Source organism: Trichosurus vulpecula, chromosome 2 (assembly GCF_011100635.1).
Source record: "Trichosurus vulpecula isolate mTriVul1 chromosome 2, mTriVul1.pri, whole genome shotgun sequence".
NCBI classification, from domain to species: domain Eukaryota; kingdom Metazoa; phylum Chordata; class Mammalia; order Diprotodontia; family Phalangeridae; genus Trichosurus; species Trichosurus vulpecula.
This window is the reverse complement of record NC_050574.1, coordinates 388146702-388170705: the sequence shown is the minus strand read 5'-3', so window position 1 is coordinate 388170705 and position 24004 is coordinate 388146702. Positions and strand designations below refer to the sequence as shown.

The window sequence follows — 24004 nt, the reverse complement described above, 5'->3', positions numbered from 1 at the left end:
TTATTTACACAGCTACCTATACAATAATTTGATGAAATGGAGTTAATATAAAAATTTCTCCAAACATACCCCTTCAATAATATTATTTTAGCAGTGCTGAGAAAGCATTTTTATTTCAGGAGAAAAGTCTTCAATAAAATATTCTCCTAGTACTTGAAACCAAAAAGTTAAAGAAAATGAATGAAAAAAAATACTTCATGCTACTTTCTCAAGAGAAATAAGACTACAAACATATAGAGGTCATAGGGGTAAAGTTATCTTTAGAAGTCTTTTAAAAATCCTTAAGAAACCTTTCCCACATTATATTTTACTACGGTAACTCTAATATGTTTTATATCCACATTAGGTTTCCCATAGTCTATTCTTACACATATATTAAAAAGTGACAAGGAATTCAAGTCATATAACAATCCTTTCAGCCACTTTCATACTCATAAGACATTTAAATAATATAATTTTCTAATAAATATATAACGACAAAGATGAGCAATCTGTAATGTTTGTGGGTCACATTACTCAAATTGAACTATTTTAATGCTTCTAATACTCTTGCATATAAACAAAGTTTCCTTTAAAGATTATTAATTTAGATTCCATGAACTTTTTGAAAAATATTTTATAATTTCTTTTATATTCCTAAGTATTTTATTTTGTATATTTAAAAATAGTATTTTGAGAAGGGGTCCATAGAGTTCATCAGACCACCAAAGGGGCCCTATGAGAAAATCTAACAACAACAAAAAAATTTAACAACTCTTGCCTTAAGATAACATTAAAAAAGAAAAATAAAAACAGTTGAATAAGAAGGTGGAATGACTACAAGTAATTTTTTTTAATGAGGACATGGTAAAAAAGAAATATACTCTAAATATGAGTACAACTTACAAACATATACTAGGCTGACACTTAGAATTCATTCTGAAACAATTTCTAACACTTAACTAAAAGAATGAAATTTTAAAACATTAAACTCAAACTCTATTCATTCATTTAATAATTTTAAAGAACACATTATCTGTCAACAAGTTCAGTTAAAATCAAAGTAATTAGTAAAGTGAACTTCTTGATGAGACTGTCTTTTAAATGTTATAAGCAATGTTCAACATATTATATGAACGAAATATTCATTCATATATTCAATGAAACAAACATTCTTGAACTTAGCCTACTGGCTTAATATCGTAGCACAAATTAACAAAAAAAATGTGTAGCTCTTGACAATAACCATTGAAGTACAGAATTCAAATCAAAAAGGTCTCTAATATTCTATTTAGATAGGCATTCTCAGAAGTGCTGAACTGTGTATGTACAATCAAGTGACTCAGCTTCCTTGCCATGCTATAAAAATATTAAGACTTGATGGATAACATAGATTTGATTTATCTCTCATATCTCTAGATAAAATATTAACTTTTACGTATATTCTCACAGAGATATTTTTCTTACCTTTTCCATTTTGCCATGAAATATACCAAGACAAACTGAGGAATGAAGTGATAAAAACTAACACAGTTGTCACAGTTCCATTTCGGAGCCTCATCTCATTTCACCATCACAACTGTTATGTTTTTGATGACAATGACAACCTGTATTATTTCTTATTGTTGTGAAGTCAATGTATTCCAGTACTAGGGGTTCCAGGTCAATAACAAAAAATGAGAGAGGTTCATTTCAAGTGCTCTACAAAACAAGTCCAGCTGGAACACCATTCAAAATTATCACCCAAGTGCTTCTTCACAGTCTTCATATAGCTGAATTCTGGTTTATGGTCTTCCTCTTCCTATTCAGAAAGAAAATACATTCAGTGATACAGTAATACTAATCACTATTAGGTCTGTATTTTAGAAAAGTGCTAAGACTAGCTACTATTAATTATTCATCCTGTTTGTTCTTTAGGTTATACACACACACCCCAAATACTACCTTTTCTCTATGGCCGGAGTTCAGAAATCCATGAATTTCTTTTTTCTTACATATTCTGCTAAATAGTTCCATACATATTTTATTTAAAAATAGATACATATTCCTATAGCCTATATATTCTATTTTATGCATTTATAAAACATTCTGAAAAAAGGTCCATAGATTCACCAGATTGCCAAAGAGGTTGATGACAGGTTAAGAACCCCTGCTCTAAGAAAAGAGACTTCAAATAATATTCCTGATACACCAGCCCCAAATAAGTAAACCAAATGTTAGTTTGCCTAAAAGTTTCATATGCATGGAATACACCTGGCTCACTGAACAAATAATAGGCTAGCAGATCCCAAAAGAATTCCAGAGAAAGAAAAGAGAAGAGAAAAAGGAGAAAGTCTTATTTATTTCTAAAATAAATGTATATTAATGCCTTTGATTTTTATATCACCTATATTGTCTAATAAATCTTAGCCCTTCCCATGGAACTATCCTTTATTAAAAAGAAAAAAAGAAAAATTTATCAAAAATTGCCAACCTGTCAAAAAAATTTGACATTATATGCAATGTTGCACCTTGATAGTTGCTTTTGTCTCATAAGTCTTAACCACTATAAATTCAAAGCAGTCATCTTCAACTGAAAAGCCAAGAATTCTAATCTTTCCTCTGATATAACTTCGTTTAATCTTCCCATCTCCTAGTTTTCCCACTCATTAAAATCTAAACAATAATACTATTACATATTTGCATAGGATGAAAAATGTTTCTCTTCTCTCAATTCAACTTAGGCATATGAACACGTTAGGAAAAGTCTCAATTTGCTGTCTGCAATTTACCTTAAATGTTAGAACTGATTGTTCTAAAATGAGTAAGATTTTCCCTGTGTCTGCCTTAGGCTTCTCCTTCCCAGGAACTTGGGCACTTTTAAAAGAATAAGTGGGGATACTAGTCAAGATTAGTGAAAATTCTGGGTTTCAGAATATTCTTAAAAATCCATTCAAGTAGGGGTAAAAAGACTTGGAGCTGCCATGTATAGTTTAGGAGGCACTTCACATAAATTATTTCACTTTATCTTCACAAAAACAGTGTAAGAAAGCTGGCAGAGTAAAAGCAAGGATTTGCCTCAGCTCTCTCAAATTCCCCTCCAAACAACTTTAATGCCTCAAAATGAAATTCTGAAGCGGCAGAACCAGCAAAAGGATGGGGTGAAACAATTTTCCAACCCAAGACAACTTAAAAGATCAGCAGGAAAGATCTGTCTCACTGGCATGAGAGTAAAGTGAAGTCCAGCAGATGCCTTGGGATCAACTGCAGTGGCTTCCAGAGCTCTCAGTCCACAAAAGGTAAGGGGGTCAGACAACTGATAAAAAGATGACAGGGGACCCTTTACAGGCACTGGGTGCAGCACACTGTTGTACTGCCCATATGTGGTACCTGATCATAGTCCCAGGGTGAGGGGAGCACTAGCAGGCACAGGTTCCCTCATCACAGTTGCAGGGCAGAAAAGACTGCTTATGGTCACTCAAAGACCACCAAACAGGCCAGGAAAGCACTGACCATGCCTCTCCTCAAATCATCCCACCTTGGAAGAACTGATTCCCAAAACTAGGTCTGAAAACACTAGCACAAAAAGCTTGAAGCTTGGGAAAGTGTCCTATCAACCCCAGGAGCAGAACCCAACTTTAAGATAAAGTTAAAAGTCAAGAAAAAGGTTGGGAAAAATTATCAAACAAACAAACAAAAAGAATTGACCACAGAAAGTTACTATAATGACAGAGAAGATCAAAACTGAAATTAAAGAATAAGTGGGTCAAAGAACAATCATAACAACAATCAATAATTTCATTAAAGAGAATGATAACAATGAGATAACATCAAAATTTTGGGGAAACAACAAAAGTAGCAGTTAGGAGAAAATTTACATCTCTAAACACTTACATTAATAACAGGTGAGAAAGATCAGATCAATGAAGTGGGCATGAAATGAAAAGCAAAAAAAAACAGAAAAAGACAAATTAAAAATTCTAAACACCAAATTGAAAATATTGAATATCAAAGAAAAGATTAATAAAACTGAAAATAAGAAAACCACTGAACTAAAATAAAACCAGGAGCTGGTTTTATGAAAAAACCAGCAAAATAGACAAACCATTAGTTAATCTGATTTTTAAAAAGAAAGAAGAAAAACAAATTACCAGTATCAAAAACAAAAAGGATGAATTCACCAACAATGAAGATGAAATTAAAGCAATTATTAGGAGTTATGTTGCTCAATTACATGTCAATAAATCTATCAATCTAAGTGAAATGGAAAACATTCACTAGAATATAAATTGCCCAGATCAACAGAAGAGGAAACATAATATTTAAATAACACTATCTTAGAAAAAGAAATTGACCAAACCATCAATGAGCTCCCTACGAAAAAATCCCCAGGACTAAATGGTTTCATAAATTAATTCTATCAAACATTTAAAGAACCATTAATTCTAACAGCATACAAACTTTCTGGAAAAATAGGCAAAGAAGGAGTCCTACCAAATTCCTTTTATGACACAAATATTTCAGCTTCTGCAACAGTACTAGAATTAGCATAGTCTAAAATAATCAATAAGCATTATCTGTAATAAGGATTACTACCCAATAAAATCAGGGGCATAGCAAGGATGCCCACAATCACCACTATTATTCAATACTGTATTAGAAATGATAGAGAAGAAAAAGAAATTGAAGGAACTAGAATAGGCACTGAGGAAACAAAACTATGACTCTGCAGAATCCTAGAGAATCTACTATGAATCCTAGAGAAGCTACTAAAAAACTAGTTAAAATAATTAACAATTGTAGGAAAGTTGCAGGATATAAAATAAACCCATATAAATCAAGGGCATTTTTATATATTACCAACAAAACTCCAGCAGGAGATAGAAAAAGAAATTCCATTTAAAATAACTGTAGACAATATAAAATACAATATAAAAGAAACCCAGGAATTATATGAACACAAATACAAAACACTTTTCCACACAAATAAAGTCAAATCTGAATTAGAATTGGAAAAAATATTCATTGTTTATGAGTAGGCTAAGTCAATATAATAAAAATGACAATTCTACCTAAATTTTTTACTTATTCACTGCCATACCAATGAAACTACAAAAATGTATTTTATAGACACAGAAAAAATAATAACAAAATTCACTTATAAGAATAAAAGTTCAAGAATATCAAAGCATCAATGAAAAATATGTGAAGGAAGGTGGCCTAGCCATACCAGATCTCAAACTGTATTACAAAGTGGTAATCATCAAAACAATCTGACTATGAAACAGAGTGGTGAAAAGTTTTGGTACATAACTACACAGTAACAACCACAGTAATCTAGTGTTTGATAAATGCAAAAATCCAAGCTTTTGGGACAAGAACTCACCATTTGACAAAACCTTCTGGGAAAACTAGAATGCAGTTTGACAGAAACTAGGTGTAGAACACCTCACATCACATACCAAGATTAGGTCAAAATGGGTGATAATTTATTTTGACATAAAAGGTGATATACCATGAACAAATTAGGACAGCATGGAATATTGTTTATGGATAAGGGAAGGATTTATGACCAAACAAGAGAGAGAGAGCAATATGGGATGTAATGCAATCATTTTGATTACATTGTTAAAACTGTTTGTACAAATATACCCAATGTAGCCAAGATTAGAAGGAAAGCAGAAAACTAGGGGAAACTTTTTAAAGAAAACCTCTGATAAAGGCCTTGTTCCTCAAATATACAAAGAGCTGAGTTAAATGTTAATACAAGTCATTATCCAATTGATAAATGGTCAAAAGATATGAACAGGCAGTTTTTTGTTTGTTTTTGTTTGTTTGTTTTTTGGCAGAGCAATTGGGGTTAAGCGACTTGTCCAAGGTCACACAGCTAGTACATGTGTCAACTGATTGAGGCTGGATTTGAACTCAGGTCCTCCTGACTCCAGGGCCGGTCCTCTACTCACTGCACCACCTAGCTGCCCCCGAACAGGCAGTTTTTAGAGAAAGAAATCAGTTATATGAAAAAATGCTCTAAATCACTACTGATCAGAGAAATGCAAATTTAAACAACTCTTAAATTCTACTCACATCTATGAGATTGACTAATATAACAGAAAAAGAAAATGATGAATACTGGCGGGGATGTGGCAAAACTGGGACACTAATGCACTGTTGGTAGAGTTGGGAACTACTCTAACCATTCTGAAGAGCAATTTGGAACTATGCCCAAAGGGCTATAAAACTTGGCAAATTCTTTGATCCAGCAATAGGTCTATATTTCAAAGGGATTAAAAAAAAGAAAAAAGGACCTATATGTACAAAAATATAGCAGCTCTTTTTGTGTTGGCAAAGAATTAGAAATTGACAAGATGTCCATCAATTGGGGAATGACTGCAAAAGTTGTGGTAAATGATTATGATGGAATACTACAGAGCTTTAATAAATGACGAGCAGGATGATTTCAGAAAAACCTGGAAAGACTTACATGAACTGATGCAAAGCGGAGTGAGCAGAACCAAAAGAATAGTGTCCACAGTAATAGCAATATTGTATGATGATCAACTGTGAATGACTCCGCTATTCTCAGCAACACATTGATCCAAGACAATCCTGAAGGACTCATGATGAAAAATGCTATCCACTTCCAGAGAAATGGACTCAATGTAAATCAAACTATAATTTTTTTCTCTTTAATTTTTTTTCTTTTTTGGGGGGTGAGGGGTTGTCTATGTTTTCTTTCACAATATTACTAATATGAAAATGTTTCACATGATTGCTCATGTATAACCTGTATCAAATTGCTTACCATCTCAGGGAGGGGAAGGGGGAGCCAGGGAAGAAGAGAACTTGGAACTCAAAATTTTTTTTAAAAGAATCTTAAAAATTGTTTTTACATGCAGTTGGGGAAAAACTTTTTTCTTAAAAAGGAAGGTCAAAAATTGTTTTTACATGTAATTGGAAAAAAATGAAAATTAAATAAAAAAAGTAGTACAATCATTGCTGCTACCATTTTATGGATGAGAAAAATGAAGTTCAGAAGGGTCATATAAATTGCCCAAGTAGCAGGGGGCAAGATCGGAACAAAGGTATTTCTTGACAAGTCTAGATCACTTTCCTCTACACAAAAGGTGTCAAAAAACCAGCCTGCTCCAAAATTAGAACTAGATTAAGCTATAATTGGGAAATATTAAATAAAATCAATAAAATACAATAAATATCTAAATAATGTTCATGTGGGTTTTCTGAATCAATATGTGGAGGCAGAGATCCCTCTGTACTATTTAGTGACAACCACAGTTTCTTTTTGAGTTTGATATCACTGCTCTATACCATACTGTCTCTCTCAACTCTTCAAGAACAGTTAAGCATCAGTTAGAATCTCTTACAAATATCAATAATACAACTCTCTACATAAGAAAGCAAAGATTATAATATTTAGAAAAGACACTAGAATCTGCTGTTAAACTAGAACCAAACCAACCTTAAAACAAGTCTGCAATTATCAGTCTATCAGCAATAGTATTCAAAATTGCTACTCACATTTTCTTTAGGCTTACACTAATATTCAAATCATTATATTCTAGTTATCAATACTTATTGAGACCCTCATTCATCACTACTAAATAGCTAATGTAGAGAATGTCAATCTCATATTTAACACAAAACACAGCATTTGATTGCAAATATTCACGTAAACACAGCATTAATTCCAAAGTCAGTGCTTTTTCTCCTCCATAATACTGACTGCCTTGTATCTAACAGCCTACATACTGGTCTATGTGCCTGAGAAGGAAGGGAATGCCAAAGAGGGATAAAATTCTGGGCACAATCCAGGTACAACATACTTCCTACAGGAGGCTTTTTCTATACACTATATAAAAATAGCTGAAATTATTATAGGTTAAATGTGCATGAATTTTTATCAGTCTGTGAATTTCTTTATACAATAAAGGACAGAAATGTAGGAGAGGTGATCAGGAAGTGACCAGTGTTAAAACAGCCAATTTTAAAAACAAAATACAGGAGGGGGCAGAGTCAAGATGGTGAGGAAACTGAGAGTATATGCTCTCCCAGCCCAACCTTTTAAATAACTTTAAAAAAAAGAAGACTTCAAATAAAATTCTGAGTGGAATAACCAAAAAAGGTCACAATATCTCATTTTTCCAGCCCAGGACAGCTTAGAAGAACCAAAAGAGAGATCCATCTGCCATCACTGGGTAGGGAATGGCTGTGGGTCCTGACAGCAGCAAGGCAGAGGCAGCACCCATGGCAATGTCACTGATGCAACAGCAGAAAAAAAAAAATGAAAGAAAAAGAAAAAAGCAGCAGTGGTAGTACCAAGAGCAGTAAGGGAACTTAAGCTCCTGATCAGAAAGACAGTACAGAGGACACTTGTGCTAGCACTGGGCATAGGACCAGGTGTCATTTGGCAGCTCCTTCACCCACTACCCAGTTCCAGGTCTCAAATCTAGAATGGAACAATGCAGTTTCCCTCTTCAGATTCAAGGGATTACAGACCCTACTCGAGTAAGGACGATAGTGCAGACCAAGATGATAGCGACCAGAACTATCTTTGAATCATAGCATCTTGGAAGCACTAAAAACCTATAGGCCCTCAGATCTAGCCAAAGAAGCTCCAGGCTAGCTGAGCCCAACTCCAACTAAAAAGTCCAAAGTCAAGAAATAAGCTAGAAAAAAAAGAACAAACAAAAACAACAACAAAAAAAAAGATCTTGACCATAAAGACTTACTACGGAAAATAGGGAAGCTCAAGAGATAAATTCAGAAAACAATGATTTGAAAACATCTACAAGCAAAGTGTCAAAGAAAAATTCAGACTGGACACAAGCCCAACAAGAATTGCTAGAAGAGCCAAAATTAAAAGGAAAACAGGAAACAGGGAAAAAATTTTTACCCAAGTTTCTCTGAAAAAGGTCTCATTTCTCAAATATGAAGGTAACCAAGCCAAATTTATAAAAATAACAGCCATTCCCTAATTAATAGTCAAAGCATATGAACAAGAAGTTTCAGAAAAAGAAATTAAAGCTATCAATAGTAAATTGCTACTGATCAAAGAAATGCAAATTAAAACATCTCTGAGGTACCATCTTATACCTATCAAATTTGCTAATATGATAGAAAAGAAAAATGATAAATTCTGGAAGTGATATGGAAAAATAGGCATACTAATGCACTGTTAGTGGAGTTGTGAACTGGTCCAACCATTCTGGGGAACTATGCCCAAATGGCTTTTAAACTGTGCATAGCCTTTGGCCCACCAATACCACTACTAGGTCAGTATCCCAAAGAGATCAAAAAAGGGAGAAAAGACCTATTGGTACAAAAATCATTACAGCTACTCTTTTTGTGGTGACAAAGAATTAGAAGCTGAGGAATACCCATCAATCGAAGAATGGCTGAACAAGTTGTGTATATGATTGTGATGGAATACTACTGTGTGATAAGAAATGAAGAGCAGGATAGGAAGACTTATACAAACTGATGCAAAACGAAGTACATAGAACCAGGAAAACAAAGTACACAGTAACAGCAATATTGTAAGAATGATCAACTATGAAAGATAGTTACTCTGATCAGGACAATAATCCAAGACAACTCCAAAGAACTCATGATGAAAAATGTTATCCACCTCCAGAGAAAGAACTTGATGGAGTTCTGAATTCTTTCTGAATGCAGGTTGAATTATAGTTTTTTTAACTTTATTTTTCTTTTTTCCTTTGCAACATGGCTAAGACGGAAATATGTTTCGCATGACTTCACATGTATAACTGATATCATTGCTTGCTTTGTCAATGGGTGTGGGAAGGTTAGGAGGAAGATAATTTGGAACTTAAAATTTAAAGAAACTAATATTACAAACAGATGAAATTCACAACCAAATGCAGAAAAGCAGAAATAGTAAATTCATCCTTTTCAGATCATAATGCAATAAAAATTACATTCAATAATGGGCAATGGAAACATAAGATTAAAAAATTAAAAATAAGTGGGTCAAAAAACAATTCATAGAAATAATAAATAACTTTATTAAAGAAAAGGAAAACAATGAGACAACATGCCAAAATTTATGGGATGCAACTAAAGTGGTACTTAGGGGAAAATTTATATCAATAAAATAGAGAAAGAGCAGATTGATGAATTGAAAATACAACTTAAAAAAAAACTAGAAAAAATAAATTAAAAATCCCCAATTAAGCAACAAATTGGAAATCCTGAAAATAAAAGGAGAGATTAATGAAAGTGAAAGTAAATTATTAAATTAAAAAATAAAACTAGAAGCTGAGTTTACAGGAAAAAAAAACAATAAAGAGAGAAACAACAGTGCCATATCAAACCATCACAAATTATTTTATAGAACTAGAAAAAATAATAATAAAATTCATCTGGAAGAACAAAAGGTCAAGGATATCCAGGGAATCAATGAAAAAAATGTGAAGGAAAGTGATCTAGCCGTATCAGACATCAAACTGTGTTATAAAGTAGCAATCCTCAAAGCAAACTGGTACTAGTTAAGAAATAGGGTGGTGAATCAGTGGAATATATGAGGCACGCAAGACACAGCAGTAAATGACCATAATAATCTATTATATGATAAAACCAAAGATATAAGCTTTTGAAACAAAAACTCATTATTTGATAAAAATTTCTGAGAAAACTATAAAACAGTAAGGCAGAAACTAGGTATAGACCAACATCTCACCATATACCACGATAAGGTCAAAATGAGTACATGATTTACACATAAAGGGTGAAACCAAATTAGGAGAGCATGGAATAGTTTATCTGTCAGATCTACGGATAAGGGAAGATTTTAGTCCAAAGAAAATATAGAGAGCATTATCAAATGCAAATAGGTAATTTGGGTTATATAAAATTAAAAAGTTTTTGCAAACAAAACCAATGTAAACAAAAATTAAAAGGAAAGCAGAAAACTGGGAGGAAATTTTCTTTCAATAAGTATCTCTAATAAAGGCCTTATATCTCAAAATATAGAGAATGAGTCAAATTTATAAAAATACAAGTCATTCCCCAACTGATAAATGGCCAAAGGACATGAACAGGCATTTTTCAGACAAGGAAATCAAAGCTGTCTACAGTCACATGAAAAAATGCTCTAAATCACTACTGATCAGAGAAATGTAAATTAAAACAACTCTGAGGTACCACCTCACACCTATCAGATTGGCTAATATTGACCAAAAAAAAAAAAAGAAAGAAAATGATGGATGTTGAAGGGGATGTAGGAAAACTGGGATACTAATGCACTGTTGGCAGAGCTGTGAACTAATCCAACCACTCTCTAAAGCAATCTGGAACTATGTCTAAAGGAATATAAAACTGTTCATATCCTTTGATCCAACAATACCATAGCTAGGTCTATACCCCAAAGATATAAAAAAAGGGGTGGGGGGGAAAAGACCTACTTGCACAAAAATATTTATAGCAACTCTTTTTTGGTAGCTAAGAATTGAAAATCAAAGGGATGCCAATCAAGTGGGGAATGGCTAGTTAAGTGTATCAGTGAGACAAGATTCATGAACTCAAGGAGGACCATGAACATGCCTGTATGGTTTGGAATCACAAAGTATAAAAATTCTCTAGGTAGAAGGCAGAGGAAGTGTAATGTTTATTTAGACACCAGAGGATCAAACTCCAAGACCAATAACTCCAATTCGATATAGCAGCAATTATATTCCCAAACCTCAATGTAGCAATAAGGAAATTATAAAACAGTATTATAGTGAGGAAACAAGTCATCCTGTAACCTTCCTCTGCTGGGTGGGGCCTCCCCATAAACACCAATGAATCCTAACTAAGTCTCCTTGCCTACATTCTCTTCCCCCTCAGTTCTCTGGTCTCCCAAGTTCTGCTCCACACTCTTTCTGCAGCTCTGTCATCTCGGAGTTCTTACTTCTCCTCCTTGCACTGGATTCTGAATTCTTGCTTTTGACTTCTGACTTCTGAATTCTCTGTTCTCAATGGCTAGCTTCTGGTGTATATACTCTTTTTAGGATCTGAGGGTTTGCCCCCAATCAGCAAAAGGGTACAGGCCCAAGGCTGGGTCTAAAGGGAGTAGGCCTGCCTACAAATAAACCTCTAATCAAGCTTCCCTTAATTGGCCCCACCTGAGGTCTATTGAGTGGGTGGGAAAGGTCTTTAATCACTGATTGGCATCACAAAGGTGTGGGCCTGCCTCTAATCAAGCCTCCCTTTGTTGGCCCCACCTGAGGCCTACTGAAGGGGCCAGAAAGATCTTTATAGTCACTGATTGGCATCACATTATCTAGGATGGTATACTCTTGGCTTAGTTTCCTCATTGTGTTCCTTTTGAAATGAAACATTTCCCACCTGAGTTTGGCTATGAGGTTGAATTGACATTGCATAGTTGGAGTCTCAATCTAAATGGAGATGACCCTATTTGAAGGATAATAGCCCATATTTGCCCATTCTTTTTGGCCTTTATTTTGTTTAACCTTTTTGCTAGTTCTGTCTCCTCCAGGCTTAAGTACCCTACATCTTCGGAGGACCAACTGCTTAAGCTGGACATCACCCATTGTCCACAACTGTACTGTGTCATCCCTGGACCTGGTGTCAATTGAATTCTGGATGCCAGCTTGCTAAAGAACTGACCTCTCGAATAGGACTCTTGACCTCTTGGGGCACGGACAGCTCTACATCCAATTTCAGAAGGAAGAAGCTATGAAGGATGGGACCTTCACCCCTTACCCCAAGATTTCGAGCCCCATTCATTTGAGGGGGGCGGAGAATGATGATATTGTTCTGTGTACTTATTTTGTATTATCCTTGTTGTATTATTATACTGTCACAGTATTACTAGCACCAGTTTTGCATTGACCTATGTAGGGGCCAACAATCCAGCCATGTGGCCACTCTGGTGATAAGATGTTATGTTAAGTACCTTGCAAACTGCGCTGTGTTTATTTTGAGGGTATTTTGTTGTACTTAAGAAATGTTAGTGCCTATTCAGGCACAAGTGGCCTATGTAATGGACATGAAAGATCTTAGGGACCAATGTAGTGATAATATGATTAAAACTCTTTCCCACCCATTCAATAGGCCTCAGGTGGGGCTAGTTAAGAGAGGCCTGATTAAAGACATGTCTACACCTTTGTGATACCAATCAGTAATTAAAGATCTTTCCCACACCCTATTGCTAAGTAGATGCTAAGCCTCAGGCCCACACCCTTTTGCTGATTGGAGATGAAGCCCTCAGGCCCTAAAAAGAGTATATACACCCAAAAGGTAGCCAATGATAACAGAGAATTCAGAATCCAGCCCAAAGAGGAGAACTAAGAACTCTGAGATGACAGAACTGCAGAAAGAGTGCAGAATGGAGAGTGGAAACCAGGGAGCTGCAGAGACCAGAGAACTGAGAGGGGTGAGAACACAAGTAAGCAGAAAGTTAGGATTCATGAGTGTTTATGGGGAGGCCCCAGCAGCGAGGAAGGTGACAGGATGACTTGGTTCCTTGCTATAATACTGTGTTATAATTTCCTTGTTGCTACATTGAGGTGGGCTTATTGGTTTTGGAATATAATTACTGCTATATCAAACTGAAGTTACTGTTCTTGGGGTTTGATCCTCTGATGTCTAAATAAATGCCTTCTACCTAGAGAGTTTTTCACACTTTGCGATTCCAAACCATACAGGCATAGTCATGTCATCCTTGAGGTCATGAATCTTGCCTTACTGACACAGCAAGCTGTGATATATGATTGTGATGGAATATCATTGTGCTATAAGAAATGACAAGCAAGATGATTTCAGAGAAACCTAGAAAGACTTAATGAACTGATGCAAAGTGAAGTGAAAAGAACCAGGAGAACACTGTTCACAGTGACAGCAATATTGTTTGGAGAAGAATTGTGAATGACTTAACTATTTTCAGCAATGATCCAAAACAATCTCAAAGGACTAATAATGAAGCATACTATCTGCCTCCAAAGAAAGAACTAGTAAGGTTTGAATACAGACTGAAGAATGCTATTTTTCACCTTCTTTCTTTCATTCGAGGCTTTCTGTACAAAATTACTAAAGTGGAAATGTTTTACATTTATTATCTATATCTGATTGCTTACCTTCTTGAGGAGGGGAGATGAAAGAAAGAGAGGGATAGAATTTGGAACTCAAAACTTTACAAAAAAAAGGTTAAAAAAACTTTTAACATATAATTGGGGAAAAAATAAAATGTTAAAAAAAAATAGATGGCTAGATAGTGAAATAAATAAGTAGAAGGAAGGGGGAAAGAATTCCTAGGAGATCTAAAGAGATTTTTCAACAGGGCAAAAAAATTATTTTTAAAAATCAAAAAAGTAGTAAAGGAAAATTTGGGAAAAGAAATGAGAACAATGCAAGAAAATAATGACAAAAGAATTAATAGTTTAGTGAAAGAGGCACAAAACTTCAAATAACTCTTTAAAAATGAGAATTAGATATAAGAAAAAAAATGAGAATTAGTCAAGTGGAAGCTCATGACTCCATGAGACATCCAGAAACTACTGAACAAAGTCAAAAGAATGAAAATATATTAGAAAATGTGAACAATCTCATTGGAAAAAACAACTGACTTGAAAAAAAGATCAAAGAGAGATGATTTAAGAATTACTGAACTACCTGAAAGCTATTATACTTAAAAAAAAAAAAAGCCTAGACATCCTATTTTAAGAATACCAAAGAAATTAATGGAAAAAAATGTAGAGGTTTAACAGAGCCAGATTTTAAACTATATTATAAGTCAGTAATTACCAAAACTACCTGGTACTGGCTAAGAAATAGAAAGGTGGGTCAGTAGAACAAAGGTGTAGTAACTGATTATAGTAACCTTGTATTTGACAAATATAAAGATTTAAGCTTTTGGGATAAAAATACATTATTTGGTAAAAATTGTTGGAAAAACTGGGAAGTAGTCTGGCAGAAATTGGGTATAGATCAGTTATCTTCCACTACTTACCAATATAAGGTCAAAATAGACACATGACCTAGATATAAAGGGAGATGCAAGAACACTAGAAAAACATAGAACATATTACCTATCAAACTTATGCATAGAAGAATTTATAAAGAAGAATTAGAGAGCACTGTGAGGTATAAAATAAATCATTTTGATTACATTAAATTTTAAAGGTCTTGTACAAACAAAACCAACGTAGCCAAGATTAGATTCCTAAGCAGAAAATTGGGGGGGGGGGGGAATTATAGACAGTTTCTCAGATAAAGGTCTCATCTCAAATATATAGAGAACTTTATCAAATGTAAAAGAAAATGAGTCATTCCCCAATTGATAAGTGATCAAAGGATATGAACACGTAGTTTTTCAATGAAGAAAGGTTTGTTTCCCAGATGATCAGGGAATAAGGAAAAGATCCTATATATTCTAAAATATTTATACCAGCTCTCCTTGTGGTGACAAAGAATTGGAAATTGAGGGGATGCCCAGCATTTGGGGAATGGCTGAATAAGTTGAGGTATATGATTGTGATGGAGCACTATTGTGCTGTAAGAAATGATGAGCTGGTCAATTTTAGAAAAACATGGAAAGACTTTCATGAAATAATGAAAAGCGAAGTGAGCAGAACCAAGAGAACATTGTATACAGTAACAGCAATGCTGTTCGAAGAATAATTGTGAACAATCAAGATATTCTGAGTACTATAAATACTCAAAAGAACTATAAAGGACCTATGAAGGAAGATGCTATCCACGTCCAGAGACACAAGTGATAAATAGAAGAACACACAGTATGGTTTTTACATATATTAACAAATCTTTGTCAAATGATGGCTTTTTGTGCTGTGGGATAGGGAGGGAAGGAATGAAGACGACAGTTTAGAACTTAAAATGTAATCCAAAAATGAATTAATTTTTTAAAAATTTTATTACTAGTAAAAATAAAAAGTTAAGTAAGTTACAAAAGGAAACAGACAGTAAAAATATACTAGTGGGGAACCTCAACTTTCCTCTCAAAACTAAACAAATCTAAATATAAAATAAGAAAGGACATGAATAAAATTTTAGAAAAGTTACACATGATAGATCTCTGCAGAATAATGAATGAGAATTGAAAGGTGTATACCTTTTTCTCAAATGTACGTGGCACCTTGACAAAAACTGACCAGGTATTAGGGCATAAAAATCTCACAAATAAATGCTGAAAAGCAGAAATACTAAATGCATCCTTTTCAGGCCATAATGTAATAAAAATCATATTCAATAAAGGGCCTTGGAAGCACAGATTAAAAATTAATTGGAAATGAATCTAATCCTAAAGAACAAGTGGGTCAAAGAACAAATTCTAGGAACAATAATTTATTAAAGAAAATGACAACAATACAACATACCAAAATTTTTGGGGATGCATAAGGGAAGATTTTTATCCCTAAACATTTACATGAATAAAAGAGAGAAAGCATATCAACACATAGGACATGCAAATAAAAAAAATGGAAAAAGAACAATTAAAAATCCCCAATTAAACACCAAAGAAGAAATCCTGAAAAATCAAAGAAGAGATTAATAAAATTCAAAGTAAAAAAGTTGAACTAATAAATAAAACTAGGAGCTGGTTTTATGAAAAAAACTGATAAAATTAATAAACCATTGGCTAATTAGATTTTTTAAAAAAGAAATTAGAAAACAAAATTACCAGTCTCAAAAATGAAAAGCATGAATGCACAATTAATGATGATGACATTAAAGCAATTGTTAGGAGCTATTTTGCCCAACAATATTCCAACAAAAGTTACAATCTAAATGAAATGGATGAATATTTACAAAAACATAAATTGCCAAGATTAACAGAAGAGGAATTAGAATATTTAAATTACCCTATCTTAGAAAAAGAAACTGAACAAGCTATAAGTGAGCTCCCTAAGGAAAAAACCCCTGAATCAGACTGATTTACAAATGAATTCTATCAACATTTAAAGAACAATTAATTCCAATATTACATAAACTGTTTAGAAAAATAGGTAAGAAGGAATCCTATCAAATTCCTTTTATAGCACAAATATTGTTTTGATAACTAAAACAGGGACTGCAAAAACAGAGAAAGAAAAACTACAGACCAAGATAAAAATAGATCAAGTTTTTCTTAAAATGATAAGTAGTATCTAACTAAAACAAGCATTGGCTCCTTGGGGGTCACAAAGAGTCAGACAAGATTGAAGGACTGAACAACAACAAAAACACCCAACAAGATCAGGGATGAAGCAAGAATGTCTATTAGCACCATTACTGTTCAGTATTGTTCTATAAGAGTGTAAGAGTGTGTGTGCGTGTGTGTGTGTGTGTGTGTGTGTGTGTATCCAGCAGGAAGAGATAGAGAATTTCCGTATAAAATATTTGGGAGTCTACCTGCCAAGACACACACAGGAATTGTAAGAACACAATTACAACACAAAAACTTCTCATACAAATACATATCTAAACAGTTGGAAAACTATTATTTCCTCACAGGTAAGCCAAGGCAATATAAGAAAAATGATAACACTACCTAAACTAATTTACTTATTCAGTTCCATATCAATCAAACTACCAAAGACTTATTTTATAGAGTGAGGAAAAAAAAATAACAAAATCCACCTGGAGGAACAAAAGGTCAGGAACATCGAGGGAATCAATAAAAAAAAGAGAGAGAGAGAGAGAAGGAAAGCATCCTGGCTGTACCGGATCTCAAACTATTGTACAGAGGGGTAATTATCAAAACAATCTGGTACTGGATAAGAAATACAATGGTTGATCAACGGAACAGATTAGGCACACGTAATACAGAACTAAATGACCATAGTAACCTAGATGTTTGATAAACTGAAACATCTAAGCTATTGAGACAAGAACTTACTATTTGACAAAAACTGCTAGGAAAAGCAGTCTAACAGAAACTACAGATAGATCAGTATCTCACACTGTATAAAGATAAGCTCAAAATGGGCATATGATTTAGACATAAAAGGTGACATCATAAGCAAGTTAGGGAAGCCTGGAAAAATATTACAGATCTAGTGATAAGTGAAGAGTTCAGAGCCAAAAAGAGATAGAGATCACAGGAGGTAAAATGGAATTTTGATTATATTAAGTTTAAAAGGTTTTGCACAAATAAAACAAATGAAGCCAAGATTAGAAGGAAAGCAAAAAACTACAGGAAAAAATATTTTTTATAAATTTCTCTGATAAAGTTCTCATTTCTCAATTATATAGAGAACTTAGCCAAATTTATAAAAATAAAAGCCATTCCCCAATTGACAAATGGTCAAAAGATGTGAACAGACAGTTTTCAGAAGAAGAAATCAAAGCTATCAACAGTCACATGAAAAAATGCTCTAACTCACCATTGATTAGAGAAATGCAAATTAAAACAACCCCATCAGATTGGCTAATATGACAGAAAAGGAAAATGATAAATGCTGAAGGAGATATGGAAAAATAGGTATGCTGATGTACTGTTGGTGGAGTCGCAAAGTGATCCAACACAGAGAACAATTTGAAACTACACACGAAAGACTATCAAACTGTGTAACATTTGACCCAGCAATATCACTACTAGATCTGTACTTCAAAGAGATCAAAGAAAAAGGAGAAGGACTCAAGTACAAAAACATTCAAAGAAGTTCTTTTTGTGGTCGCAAAGAATCGGAAACTTATAGGATACTCATCAACTGGCGAATGGCTTAACAAGTTGTAATATGTGAATGTTATGGAATACTATTATACTATAGGAAATTGAGGGGAGCGGGGCATGGTCAGAAAAATCTGGTTGGATTTATATAAACTGATGCAAAGTGAAGTGAGAACCAGGAGAACATTGTACACAGTAACAGCAATACTGTGATGATGGTTGACTGTGAAAGACGTAGCTACTCTGATCAAGACAATGATCCAAGACAATCTCAAAGGACTCATGCTGAAAAATGCTATTCACTTGCAGAGAGAAATGATGAATTCTGAATACAGATTGAAGCATATTTTCTTTCACTTTTTCTTTTTTTTCTTTCTCAATATAGCTAACAGGGAAAAATGCTTTGTATGACTTCACACGTATAATGGGTATCATACTGCTTGTCTTCTTGAAAGAGGGAGAAAATTTGGAATGGAAAACAATTTTTTTAATTGCAAGAAAAAAATCTCATCTCTAAATAAATAAATAAAAATAATTAATATGCAAATTTTAATTAATATGAGGGTTACAATTTTTTAAAATAGCATTTATTTCTGATAGGAGGAAAAAGAAGGTTGGTTATGAAAACAGCACTACTGTATTTTACATAAGCTACTCACAGTTAACCATCAGTCCAAGCTATCCAATATATATTCCCCTATGCAGTAAATTAGGTATTACATAGGTGCTATAGAATGTACTTCAGAAATATATCAAATTTCACTCCAGTGGCACTAAATAGTTAATGCATCCCAAAAAATAACTAAAGTTTCCTGGAGGTAAAGCCTTAGCTTAGCTACTCCACAAAACTGAAAGTTGTCAGAATTTCTTTTACTTTATAAAGATTCACCATTAGAAATCCCCAGCTATTGATTCAAAAACATTTCCAAGAATAATATACAAAAAATAAATGTTTTATGTTTATATTATGCTACATGTATATATATATATATGGTCGCAAAGTACTCTTGCATATATGACAGCAAACATTCAGTAACATATTTTGTGTAATTGGGATCATTTTAATTTCTATAGTTAACAATACAGATACAAACTAGCTTCAAATACAGTGTCCCTTTAAACTTCCCAAATGGTTAGTATATTTTGCACATAATAAGTATTCAGTAAATATTATTTAATGGGGATTATTAAAAAAAAGGCAGATGGAACTATGAAATTTTATTCCTAGTTCCAACACTGAAAAGCCTAGTATAAAAACACAAAACTCTGTTGCTATCTCGTATCTTCTGTCCCTTTCTTGTCTGAAGGATTAGCTGTGGATAATAAAGAGACAAGAATCCTTTATCTTATTCACGTAGACATTCAATAATAATTGGAAACACTAACCTATCAAGGTGGAAAGTCTTTTACTAGAAACTGCTTTCAAAAAATGTACTTTTATTACTTTCAAGTATGTATTATGTTTACATAATACTAAAAAGCAAAAAAAAAAAAGCTTTAAGTAGATCTACAGACTACAGGCAAACCTCTTAAACCACATTAATCATTGGGTGTAACAATTAAAGCAATCTTGAGGTTCATTAAACCCTTGTTGGGAAATTCCTCACTGAAGACCTTGAAAATCTGGAAGGAAAATGGTATTTTAGAACTTTTACTCATATGACCACTTATATCACACATTGTTATCACTTCCATTCAATGAGTTCAAATGAACGATGTTTAATTATTTATCCTAAGTGCATTCTATAGGCAATTACAACGTTAATAACAACAGTAATAGTAGTAATAATAATAATAGCTAGCATTTATATAGTACTTTAAGGTTTTTAAAGCACTCTATATGTTAATTAATTTTATCCTTACAACAACCCTGTGAGGTAAGTCCTATGATTATACCCATTTGACAAATGAGGAAACTGATGTAGAGAGAGGTTAAGTGACTTGCCCAGTGTCACACAAGTAGTAAGGGGTCTCAAGCAAAATTTCCATTCAAGTCTTCCAGCCTCTACAGTCTTGCATTCTACCCACTTTATCACCTGGCAGCTTTTGGTGCTATTTAATTGGACACTGGACCTGTTAATACCTGGCAAGGTCCTGCTAATAGCACTTGATTGCCCAAGGAAGAAGAGTCTAAATTGCTAAGTTTAAGAAAAAAAGTAAATGTATAATATAAAATTTTAAAGAAGTATAATTTAGTAAAATCTTAATCATTTATTAACATCATACATGAATGGCAAATTACTCCTTACTCTTAGTAACAACAAGCTAACAATGAACTTCTATACTATCACCACAAAAAATAAGTGCTATTTAAATTTATTTAAGGAATCTTTGTCACACGTTACCCAAAGACCAGGGTCTCTAAACTCTTAAGCCATGGATTAAAATTTTCAATTAACAGTTCTTTAAGGGCTCTTGTGTATTTATTAATGTATTTGAGTACCTTTGAACATAGTACATAACAAGTGTTATATACGGCTTGGAGCATTTGGATAACTGTGGAAAAATACTTCAGAACTGTCTGATAAAACTGAAGATACAAAAATGAAATCTCCAATGCAATTCTCCATGTAATTCTACATGAACATTTAAAAAATTCAATTTCACCCCTTCAAAAAAAAATAACATTTTATATTGGAAAATATGGTAACACAAGAAGACAGATTAAGTTGGCTTCAGGATCACAATATTAATCTTTGACTAAAGATACAAAATTTGGAACTGAACTCCATTCTCCAGGCGTTGGATTTTCCAATATGATTTAAATATAAACCCCATACCTCAATTATCCAGTGATTATCAGTACTATCAGATCATTTACCCCAATAAAAAGTAAAGAATAAAATTTATACTTGGTTATTCATCTACCAAAATATTATTTCCTTATAAAAGACCTTTTAAAAACATAAAATCATGAAAATACAAGCCCTCCACAATATGACATCATCTTACATTTCTCATATTACTCTTTTCCACCCAATGCTACATTCCAGCCATATAGGATTATACTTCCTTTTTTCCTTCAATTATTTGGTAATAGCTGTTATTTACATAGGGCTTTAATATTTGCAAAGTGCTCACAGGTTATCTCATCAATCTCATAAAATAGGTGCTATTATTATTATTACCATTTTCAGAGGAGGAAACTGAAGCTAAGAAAAGGTGAATGACTTGTTCATAGTCACAGAGCTATTATGTCTAAAGCAAGATTGGAATACAGGTCTTCCTTAATTCCAAGTTTACCACTCTGTATTATGTCACCAACTATTTATGTATTTCCCCAATTAAAGGTAAGCTCCTTGAAGGCAGGTGCCATTTTCCATTTATTCTCGTATTTCTATCAGTTTCTGGCACATCTGCAGGCACTTAAACAATGGTTGTCAGATTGGGCTAGAAGATCCTCCCTACCACCAACCCGGAGATCTCATGACTTTTAATATATTTTCTTATGCTGAGTATAGTTTTCATTCATCTTTTGCCTACTGCATTCTTATCCATCCTAGAAAGCCCAACTCAAATTCTCCTTTTGGAGTTGAAAGACTCTAACATTTTTTGCTGATCTCTTAGGGAACAGAGGCAGTGGGAAGGCATTAATGACTTTGCAAAAGGTAGTATGGTGTAGTGGCTAGGGCATTACACTTTCAGTTAGGAAAACCTTGTAAATGCTTCAGATATTTGTAACCCTGGGCAGGTCAGTCTCTATGCCTCAGTTATGTCATCTGCAAAACGAGAAAGTTAAACTCATGGTCTCTTAAGATAGCCCTTCCAGCTCTATATTTATGCTCTTTTCCCTTAAATGTGATTTAGCATCTTATTTTGTACCTCCCAAATGCATTTATATCAACTATGGTTCTGAGTTTATCTCCCTACTAGACTCAAGAGCATGAGAGCAAGCATTCCTTTCTTCTTTTTTTCGTTTTATTTTTAATTTATGGAATAAAACGAGCATTTTTATAACTACAAAAAAGATGATTGCACATGAAACTGCAAATCTCCTATGCACAACTTTCTATTCCTTTCAAATATACAAAAAAAATTATCATGTAAATTTTTTCTTCCTTCCCCCTACCCTAGAGATGGCTACTATCAGATAGAAATAGGTGGGGGTGTGTGTGTGTGTGTGTACAAAATTATTCTATACACACTTCTATTTATAAGTTCTTTGGATGCAGATAGTGTCTTTCTTCATATGTCTTTTATAGTTAGTTTGAGTAGCAAAAAAAAGTATTCCTTTCTTAAACTTTTATCTCAGTATAATATACAGTAACAGCTTTGCACACAGTAGGTATTTAATATCTGTTGACTCAATGGAAATTTGTGTATCTACATCTATGTTGCCTTCAGGCTACGAACTCCTAGTGGATAATAATCCTAGTGAATTCCGTACAACAGAACAATAAGATGGTGACATAGTATATTCTTGGATCTGAGGAAATCAAGATTCATAGAGGTGAAGTCACTTGCTCAAGATCACATAACTAGCAAAGACAAGGTTTGGACCAGGTCCCCTGACCCCAAACCCAGTGTTCTTTCAATTCAAATCACTAAATATGTATTAGATGGGATAGCTAGATGGCACAGGAGAGAACCAGGCTAGAGTCGGGAAGACTCATCTTCCTAAGTTCAAATCTAGCCTCAGACACTTACTAGCTGTGTGACCCTGGGCAAGTCACTTCGCCTTGTTTCCCTCAGTTTCCTCATCTGTAAAATGAGCTGGAGAAGGAAATGGCAAACCACTCCATCATCTTTGCCAAGAAAAACTCAAACGGGGTCGTGAAGAGTCAGACGAGACTGAAACAACTGAATGATAAGCATTACATGCCAACTATGTGCAAGACACTGTGCTAGGTACTAAAAGAGGCCAAGGTTAAAAAACACACAAACCAAACAGCAAAGTTCCTACCCTCAAAGAGCTCACAGTCTATTGAAAACAAGTACACAGATAAATAAATACAAATGTGAGCGAGCACTAAAAGGTTTGAGAAAGGGAGGGAGGAAAGGATCTGAAAAGGTTTCTCTCCCCCTAATCTAAAAGGTAGTAATTGAGCTGATGCAAGATGGTGGGGAAGGAACATTCTAGACCCAGGTTCAAGGTGCTTCCTCCAAAAAGTACAAACAGTATAGGCCATTCCCCTAGGTCCTACTAAGAACAGTACCAATTGCCCTAGGCTTCAGGTCACTTGGGATCCTGCAAAGTTTCCTCCACATCAGATGGGACCCAGGGCATCAGCGGTCCCCAGTGTCAGGATATTCACCAAGGTTCTACCAGCTCTTCAGAGATTCAAAAAACAATTAGAGGAAAAACTACATACTTTCTCTCTCCTGAGGCAGACTTAACCAAAGCCTCATAAAGCCCTCTATCGAACATGCAGCTTCTGTTTTCATATACCA

The 24004-nt window shown here is 34.0% G+C and overlaps 1 protein-coding gene across 1 annotated transcript in view; it reads right to left on the bottom strand.

Moving 5' to 3' along the window:
• MGAT4A (alpha-1,3-mannosyl-glycoprotein 4-beta-N-acetylglucosaminyltransferase A) overlaps nucleotides 1–24004 on the bottom strand; it is a 160696-nt gene that overhangs the window by 134060 nt on the left and 2632 nt on the right. The window contains exon 2 of the mRNA XM_036744628.1: nucleotides 1447–1780. Coding sequence (XP_036600523.1) covers nucleotides 1447–1540 — 94 coding nt within the window. The 5' untranslated portion in view covers nucleotides 1541–1780. The remainder of the gene's footprint in view (nucleotides 1–1446; nucleotides 1781–24004) is intronic.